The 9,558-nt window shown below is 47.8% G+C and overlaps 1 protein-coding gene across 1 annotated transcript; it reads right to left on the bottom strand.

Annotated features, from left to right (window-relative positions):
* Positions 1-3,822: 3,822 nt before the first annotated feature.
* LOC144249560 (ral guanine nucleotide dissociation stimulator-like) lies at positions 3,823-7,448 on the bottom strand. The gene is made up of 4 exons (XM_077791673.1): positions 7,386-7,448; positions 7,103-7,219; positions 6,014-6,128; positions 3,823-4,096 (listed from the first exon to the last, which is right to left on the bottom strand). Exons 1-4 carry the CDS (start codon positions 7,443-7,445, stop codon positions 3,891-3,893), a joined length of 498 nt encoding a protein of 165 aa, XP_077647799.1. The 5' UTR covers positions 7,446-7,448; the 3' UTR covers positions 3,823-3,890.
* Positions 7,449-9,558: the final 2,110 nt, after the last annotated feature.

The raw sequence follows: 9,558 nt of genomic DNA, 5'->3' as shown, positions 1-9,558 counted from the left end.
CTCAAGACCAGGAGACCATGATGCTCATCACCAGGAAGTCAATAAGGAACATGAAGAGAGCAGCATGGATTGCAGAAGGTGGCACATCAAGGATCTTCAGCTCTGCTGCTAGAACACAAGAGCTTAACTTCAGTATTGACTTTTTGCCAACTACCAAGTACGATAGCAGTGTCAAGCCCAATATGCAGATATGCAAGTAGTAGGTGACACCCCGCATCCATTCACAAAAGTGGGCAACATCTGCATCAGAACAAGGAAGTATCTTACCCTTACTCATAAAAATCATCAGAAACAAAATAAAATGGATGCAAGACTTCTCATTTCACTATTAGGTAGCTGTTGGAATTCCCTATTAAATAATACCTCCTCCAAAATAAAAAGTATCTCAGACATGTGTCAACTATTCAATGGATGACATTTTAAAAACTATGGACTTTACTTAATATTTATGTATGCTATATCCCTGCCTAAGGCTCTATGAGAAAGGAGCACATAGAATTGGATCTTTGAAAATCTCACATTTGCTGATAAATATTACTGCTGATCTCAGGCATGGCGAAGTGAAAAGTGGGACTTTGGATATTCCAAGAATGCTATGTTGTGGGATTGGTGTCCCTGATTCATACATAGCATATGGTTTCTATGAAATCCAGTGAGGGAGCAGGAGTAACGAAGCTGATTGCACAGATGACCTCAGGGAATACTGACAGATAGGCCAAATGAAAAGTATGTTCCAGCTAACCATTGGTATTTGGGCTTCTGATCCCAGTCCTGTTTTTAAAAAAGGTGCAGACAGGCAGTGTTCATTAAAAACTGTCTACCATGTAAAAGTGGGTAATTTAAATGGCATCTAGTTACACATCTGATAGAATGGTCTGGCAACATATGAATTTCATTCTAACAACAACAACAACAACAACAAAACATAGAAAATGAGACATAAAGATAAAACCTTGTCTTCACCAGGATGCCTAAAAATAGGTTTTATTTGGCTCATGCAAATAAATATCTTTCAATAGAATTTCTGATTTCTGAATGAATCCATTCAACTTCATACTGCACAGATCACAAGGTTTTCTTTACAGAATATTCTCTTCTTCTTCTTAAAGCCTCACATAGAAAATGTCTCACAGGACATAGGAGGGGAATGACCCAAAGGATGAGAGAATGGCTGGAACTGTTCTCAAATGTGCCCATGTAGCCTAAAGTTTGAAGGCATCTAATTGTACTCTAAAACAATTATGAACCTATTTGATCCATTATTAATAAATATCACCACTTTACCACTTGAACCAAATCACAGAAAATTGGAAACAGATGATCATTTGCTTTGATACCTTTACTTCTGTTTCATTACTCAGAGTCGATCAACTCTATACTTCAAGTGACACAGATTTATTACAGAATGCCTAAGATCCTAAGGATCTATTTTAGCTCAGCCCATGGTATTGCTTCATTATTTTATTATTTTGTAAGTAATAAAATATAACTTCATGTTGGATGATATATTCAAGCCATGAATATATCATCCAACATTGTTCTTCCCAAAATATTAGCCCAATTTCTGCGCGTGCTCACTTACTGTTTAGGAATTTTACTAATTGTCTGAAGGTTCTAGAGGACCTGTTAGACTCCTAATGGACAAACCATACAACATACTCCAGAGAACGGACGAGTGCCATAAGAAGAAAATAAGGTCAGCCTACAGCAATGGGCAGCTGCCTGCCCTCGGCTGGGAGGAGCCCTGGCCATGGCACCAGGGCTGCTGGGCAGCAGAAGCCTCCACAGCCCTGCAGGGAGCCTGGAGCACAGCTCTGCCTAACCATGCTCAGCCCTGGACAGATGCACATGAGTTCCCATCACAGGCTCGAGTGTGACAGTCCCAGGTGCATGCCTGTCATGCCAGCCACCAGGGAGGCTGAGGCAAGAGGAACGTTTGAGGTCAGCCTTGGCAACTTAGACCCCGAGGCAAAGGGGAAATACTTTTACAGGGGTCTCTGAGGGTGTAGCTCAGGTAGGTCACTTGCCTCACAGGCTCAAGGCCCTGGGTTCAATCCCCAGAACCCACGTACACACAAAAAGTGAACTTGGAATATTGTTTAAAATGATGGATCAGGTACACACAAGGACTTCAATATGACCTCTCAGAGGAGCTCAATTTGAGATCAGACTGAACAAAAGACCACCTGGACCATTGACTCAGTGTCTGAAACCCTCTGTGAGCATGGGAAGCACTGCTGGCAAGACACCAGAGGGCCAAAGCACTTGTGCCCCCTGCAGGGGTGTCTCTTGTCTACCGCCAAAGACTGTTCCCCTCCTGGGGCAGCTGAGAGCAAGCTGGGCCTTGGAGCAAGGACTAGTGCTTTAGATATAGACTATGCAAGCAAGGGGCAATGTCTTTAATAAAACTAAAATTAAAAAGTCACATTGAAAAAATTTTAAAAAGAAGAAAATAAGGTCAAGTAGAGGAAGCCCATTTTCACAGGAAAAAATCCCCCAGTGAAAAGCATCAGAATAGATACCAAGAAAAATACCAACAAAAACAGTGTGCTCCCACTATGTATCTACTCAACATGCAAAAGTTAGAAAGCTAGATAATACAATCCTGGCCACAGGTAGAGCTATGCAGAGGAGCCACCTGGCAGTGCTTAGTCAAAGAAGTAAACATGTACACTTTGACCTAGAAATTCCACCTGTGTGTAAACCAGGCGGTGCTTAAGCAGTTTCACAAGGGGACATGCACAGGGAAATTTATCCTCAGGTTCTTATAGAGTTGTCTGTGCTTACAGGGAGTTGATGGTTGTCAAGATGCCCACAGCTGCGAAAGTCAAAAGCTAAAAAAATAATAGATGCCAACCTGGATATATTAATAATCCCGTACCTATGATCACCTTCATAAGGTAGCTTCCCAACTTCTGTGTGGAAGTGTGTTTCTCCTTGGCCCTTACACTGTTGTGGAGACCACTAGGAGTTCAGCTTTGTGCAGGATCATCTGACCTGGACTTTTTGCAAGACCTGTACAGCCCTCACACATGCTCAGATGCTACAGGACTTTTCAGACCAGTCCAGACAACAGTAGGCATCCATTCATTGTCTGCACTCTACAGATTCCTAGATGCACGACATTCATTACCATCAAATGCAGAATTTTCATCAAAAACTAATATATATATCATTCCAATCTGAATCAAGAAAATCGGAAATATCCCCAAATCCAAAGAGTGGATCCCCATTGTGATGCTACAAGTTGAAAATCCCACAGCTGACCTCATGGGATGGTTCACAGTCAAAAGACAGCTGCATGAAAAATATTACATGACCTTCCTGCTATGTGAAAAGTGGCATGTGAAGTACACATGCATGTCTTCCTCAGACATGGGTTCATTTCGAAGGCACCTTGTGCAATTGAAAATACTCCCTCCAAAAGGGGAGAAATCAGAACCATGTCTCCAAAGTATTTCAGCAGAGACCAACTCCATCTGTCTATCTATCTCTCAGTGAGTGTGTGTGCTCTTGTGTGTGTTTGTGTGTCTTTGTTTGTGTTTGTACCATCATAGCTGATACTTCATTGCCCCCATTGGAAAACTGACTCAGATAATGCCATCTGCCAAACTCCTAAAAACCAAAGTTCTTGCTGATAGAATGAAACATTCCTTCCTGTTGGTTTGGATGTGTCCTTTAGGAATCACTGCTACATTTAGTATACTCAAATCATCACAGTAGATCAGGTAACAAAAACATATATATTTTAAAATAATAATATATTAATGGAAACAACAAATACAGGATAGAGTAACAACTGTGTTACTAAACAAGGTCAAGGACAATGGCAAACTATAGATTCAAACTTTGAAGAAAATAGTAATCAATGTAAATATTCCTGGGCTGCCTCAGCCCCGCCCAGGCACACAGCAGCAGAATGGTTTTGCAAGCATCCTCAGGAGGGCTGGAGCCTTCTTTCCAGGACGAGAGGGAGGTTGAGGCTGGATCCACCCATCATTCTTTTGGGAGAGGCTCCTTTTCCTCAGCACAAAGTTGGATTTTTTGTGAGGATTCTTGGCATAAAATACGTTGGCCTCTGCTGGAATCCTCAGCTCTGGGGAGAGAGGGGTGTACAAAAAGAAGGTGGCACTCAGGAGGTGCTCCCTAGGACACGCCAACATCTGAGAGCCTGTGCCAGAAAAGGCCAGAGCCACACACCTGAGAGCTCTCCAATTCAGCACCAATACCAACAAAGACAGCCTCCACAGTCCTCCCTGAGGAAGAACTAGGCAGAGCACTTCAACAGACCTAATGTCTGTTCCTACCAAAGGCTTTGGACTCCAGAATATCTCAGGTCCTCTTGCATCTGCCAAAGCACACCACTAGGGTTGGCATCTGAAATCTCCCACAAAAGGCTCCTGTGCCGAAGATTCAGTCCCCACGTGAGCCATCTTCATAGGTGGGTTTGGAGGGAAGCATTGGATGGTGAGTGCTCTGATGTCAACATGAAATTCTCATTCAAGATGAATACACTACTGGGGGGTGGGAGGGACTGGAAGAAAGGTTGAGCATGGTTGGAGGAAGACCTAAACAGGGTTGTGCCCTGGGCAACAGTACCTTGTTCCTGTTGGCTCCACTGAATCCTCATTCTCCAAGTAGAGGTCCTCCCTCTCCATCTTTCTCTCTCTCCCTCTCTGCCAGCCTCGTTCTCTCTCTCCCAGTCTATGCCTTTGTGGCAAGGGCTGAGGAGCTCTCCACTGCCACACACTAGAGCTTTATGGACAGCCTCAGTGCACAACCAAAGAGAAAGCTATGAAACCCAGAGAAAAGGCCTAGGATTCCTCCTCTGAGTTATTTTCCTCAAGTATGGCCACAGTGAGGACAGGCTGACCAGCACGGATACCACGTTAGAGCCATGCTTCTGCGTTGGTGGAGCCCGCCTCCATGTGAACCAGGCTTCTGAGAATGGAGGCCACATTCCAAATACTGCCCTACTGAGAACAATGGTTCCAAAGACCAGCAAAGGGACTGCTTCCCTCCAACATGGTGTATGGCCCAGTGGTGCCATGACCCCGAGTGGGGGAATACAACAGCCGCTTCTCCTTCCTCTGAACATGTGTTTCCTGTCGCCCTCCTCTAACCTAGAGCCTGTTCTCCATCCCTTCTGGGTTGGATGTGGAGATCTCTGCTATGAATTTCTTAGGCTACCAAGGCCCCAGGCAGACTTCCTCTTCCATAGACTCTACTAACCTAACAGTAGGTTAAGATAGGAGACAAGTGATCCTAGAACTCATAGGGATGGTGGTCTTCAGGGTACATAGGCTGGGATAATGGCTGCTGTGGTGTTTGGCTCACAAAAACCAACCAACCAACCAACAAAAAAGCGCTGGCATTATTATCAGATGAGCTCTGTGGCTAAGTGCTCAGGAAGCCCTCATCTGACTTTAGTTAGGGATCACAACCTGGCTATTGTGATCACTCCTTGCCTAGTGGACTCAGGTGCGTAAGACCATGGAATTTATGCAAAAACAGATGATTCAGGCTGTCTCCCAGGCTGTGTTTTCTTCCCAATTTCATCCTGTTACTGCTTGCTAGAATCCTGGCAATGCTCTGCCCAGGCAGTGGTTTTTTGGTCACACAGAAGGCTTTCAATAGTACTGCTTCAGTCCACAAAATGCCAGTTCCCTCTTTAGCCCATGCATTCCCATGTTCCTTTGAAACCACTCCTATCCCAGACCATGAAAACATACTGCTCCTGGAGAGAGGCTTTCCTCCTCACTCCTCAAAGATGTCAGCTTTGGATGCCTGTTCATGTCCAGGGGAGGGCACCTGGTGGGGAGCCGCAATATCCACTGGGGTATACTATTGGACCTCAAGACCTTCCACCAGCAGAAGTGCAGTTGGCTTTGTGCACGAACCCAACACACCTGTTGGAGTGTTCTTGGGGGTCAGAGACTACTCTTTGTTGCTAAGAGTTGACCTGAGTCCACATCCTGACCCTTGCTCTCTGCTATCTGATTGTCTCACTTACTCTGACGGCGAGAGATGATTTGGCCCAGCTCATAATCCTCTGGATTCTCCTCAGTAAGGAAGTGTAGGTCCAGGGCGCTGCGGATGACAACAGGAGCCCTATCCTGGCAGGTCACCTGGAGCAGCATGGGAGACAGGCCTTCAGGAAATGGGCCTTGAAGTGACTACTCAAGGACAGTGGGCAGGGGCATTCTGGAGGCACCTCCGCTCTAAATACAAGTGCAACACCCATGACCCTACTACCTGAGGCTGACCTCCTGCTCATCGTGTGGGCTCTTCCCACAGGCTACTAGCCCAATCCTTGTACATAGGACTTCCTGGGCCTGCCATTGCTCTTTGTGGAGCTGCACTCCTCTCGGAGTGAAAGGACCCCACTACCTGCATACAGATGCAATCTCATCCCACAAGTTGGGAGGAATGGGACAATAGCCTCCAAGATCCCAGGTATGCCCGAGGATGCAGGCGGCATTGGGAATGGCCTAGGCACAAAACCTAGAGGCTTTGGTCTGGATTGCCAGGGCCAAAAACAGACCCAGGAACATGACCACACACAGGAGTGCTGAAAGATAGCCACGAGAGCTCCTGGCCTCCAGAGGCTCAGTGCTGGCTGGGATGTAGGAGGGCACCTCATCCGGCAAGGGTGGTCATTGGGTTACCTGGACATTTAGTGTGCTTGCTCCACATCCATATCGACTCTGCAGAGAGACTCTCTCAGCTCCTTGTTCAAGGAACACGGAGAACCTCACACTGCTGTCCTCCTCCATAGACGTCAGCATCCCATACAAGGGAACCTGCAACCTAGTTCCTGTCCTATTCTCATCTGTCACCCATACCTGTCCCTGCCCTTCTGGACTGCATGCTGCCACCTGACACACAGACTCCCTCAGACATGGCAGTGGACAAGCTGCTGCACTCGCTCATCTCAGCTCCAGCCCTTCACACTGACCTCTCCCTTCTTGATTCCCATCTATCCTCCTGATCATCCAGAAGCTCCAAATTCAAGAGGGCATGAGTAGTCCATGGTATTGGACCAGTGTCTGCTCCCCACCCAGGTGTAAGCACCACGGGACACCCCTGCTCCCAGGCTTACCAGAACACTCTTGGCCATCTCTGGACTTTGTGTTTCTAAGTGGACACGAATTAAGCAGGTGTCTCCCACCTGCTTGTGGGAAAGCGGCCTGGAGGACTTGCAGGTTGATTCTGAGAACTGTGGGGGATGGAACATCAGCAAACCCAGAAACAGAAAGCCACCCCACACTGTCAGTTGGCTCTATGGGCTTCCAGCAAATATGTCCAGGTGCTGAGGCTTCTTATTTCCTCAGGTCGGAGTGGAATGGCAGCACATGCACAGCTTGAATAAGGTAGGTGTTTACCTCCTTTCCCTTGACCTGGGGGCGTTTCCTCACGATGAAATATTGTACTCCCAGATTCATGGACAGACACACGAGTGAGTGGTCAGAGACCTTGATTTCTGCAGAGCGAAGTGGAGAGAATTGTTAGGTGGCACTCAAGGATTATACCACAAAACACCCACAACCCCTGAGAGTCTCCGCCAGGCCCATCACACTTTGGTATTTTGGGGCCAAGGCCCACTTTCTCTTGGCTGTCAGTTATCCTGAGCCCACTGTGGATCATGTCTCCCCACTGTCTGATTGTCCTACTTACTCTCATCCTCAGACATCATATACAGCAGCTCAAAGTTGTCCACATCCTCATGCTGCAACAAATTTTGGTCCAAGGCCCTGCGGATGAGGCTTGTCACCGTCTCCTGAAAGGTCACCTGGATCAGGGTGGGACAAATGTCATCAGAGAATGGCTTTTAGAAGAGCTACCCAGAAGACTGTGGTCAAACATTCAGGAGAAATCTCAGCTACATATACAAGGGCACAATCTTGTTATCCTGCTACCTGAGTGTGTCCTCCATATACCACCTGGGTTCTTGCAATGTGCTACTAGAACAATCCTGGTACAAATATCTGCCTGTACCTGCCATCTCCCCTCCCCCTGGGGAGCCACATTCCACTCATGTCAAAGGACCAAACTGCCTATGCACAGACACACTCTCATCTCACTGAGATGAGAGCAATGGGCCAGGGATCTGCGCACCAAGTGTGATCTGGGATGCAGGCTGCCTTTGTGGGTGGAAGAGGCAGATGCACTGAAAATTTGGGTCCTGACTGCCACGACACAAAACAGACTCAGATACAAGAGTGTGCACTTGAGTGCTTCATGATAGCTTTGAGAGGCCCTGGCCTCTGGAAGCTCGGTGCGGGTCTGGTTGTAATGATGTACTTGACTCAGCACTGGCAGTCACTGAACATGTCTCCTCTGCAGCTGGACACCTGCAGCGTTAGCGTGTCTACTGCACATCCATAGAAATTCTGCCAAGAACCCCTTTAGCTCCGCATTTACATACATGCAAAGCCTAACATTCCGAAGCTTTGGCATGACCCCCCAGGTGATCCCGACCCCAAATTCCTACACCTAGTCATGCTAAGGAGGTTCTCTTCCCTGCCACCAGGAACACATCCCCTCCTACACATGTGACAAGTCACTGCCACCTCCTCTGCTCCAACTTCACTCATTGAGAATACCAAGTTCTAGGCACTGCAGCCTGCACCCTGGACATATCTCTGCCTTCATCTGTCCACAGCACTTCCGTCTGCACTTCTGGCCTGCAAAACCCACAATACACAGGCCCACTCACCACGGAAGCTGGACATAGCTGATGCTCTCCCTCCTCAGGTCAAGCCCTTAAGACGGACCTCTCTCTTCTCTATTTCCCACCATAGCCCTGGGGTTGGCTGTGTCTCCTGCCTTCCACTGTGTGGACACCCAGGAGGCAGCCCTGCTGTCGGGCTTACCGGGATGCGCTTTGTCTCCCTCAGGCTCTGTCCCTCTAGGAGGACGTGAACAACGCGGCTGTCTTCCACCTGCTCGCTGGAGTGAAGCAGTGAGGAGCTGCTACTGGTGACTTTTCTCATGCAGCACTCATTGCTTTGGGTGGCCTGGGGCAATGATCCTGCAGCCACTGCAGAGCTGCTGCTCACAGCTGCTGGGGTCCTGGATGCCACTGCCACAGAAGGTTCCAAGAACTGTGGGGGATGACAACATCAGCAAAGCCCAGCAACTGCACCCCACCCAGCCTGGCAGTTGGCTCTGTGGGCATTCTACAACATCCATCCAGAACCTGAGGTTCTTGTCCCCTTGGAGGATGTGGAGTGGCACCAGGAGTAAAGACTGAAGAAGGTGGCTGTTTACCTCCTTTGGTTTGACCTTCAACGACTTGCTGGCATCTGTTTCTCGAAGAAGAAAGTCGTAATGCACTCCTCCAATCAGGCCGTGATATACTTTCGCATCAGCAGGGACCCTCAGCTCTGGAAAGGCAGGGGCAGAGGCGTGGTAGGTGACACTCAAGGAATACACTACCCAACATCCCCCACAACTGAGAGCCTCTGCCAGCTCAGGTCTCACACACAGACCTGAGAGCCCCCGAATCCAGCTTCTGTTCCACCAAACACTCCCCACTGATTAATCCCTGAGGAC

This window comes from Urocitellus parryii, chromosome 12, assembly GCF_045843805.1.
Source record: "Urocitellus parryii isolate mUroPar1 chromosome 12, mUroPar1.hap1, whole genome shotgun sequence".
Taxonomy (NCBI): domain Eukaryota; kingdom Metazoa; phylum Chordata; class Mammalia; order Rodentia; family Sciuridae; genus Urocitellus; species Urocitellus parryii.
The sequence above is the reverse complement of the archived record's forward strand: the minus strand, read 5'-3'. Positions and strand labels throughout refer to the sequence as shown.

What these genes read in the sequence shown, in the direction of transcription:
- LOC144249560 (XM_077791673.1), bottom strand. Translation starts at nt 7,445, where the DNA reads ATGAATCTGGGAGTACAATATTTCATCGTGAGGAAACGCCCCCAGGTC. An exon ending in CCCAGGTCAAGGGAAAGGAG is followed by an intron (nt 7,220 to 7,385) that starts GTAAACACCTAC and finishes CATCCCCCACAG; the next exon opens with TTCTCAGAATCAACCTGCAA. An exon ending in AGATGGCCAAGAGTGTTCTG is followed by an intron (nt 6,129 to 7,102) that starts GTAAGCCTGGGA and finishes ATGCTGCTCCAG; the next exon opens with GTGACCTGCCAGGATAGGGC.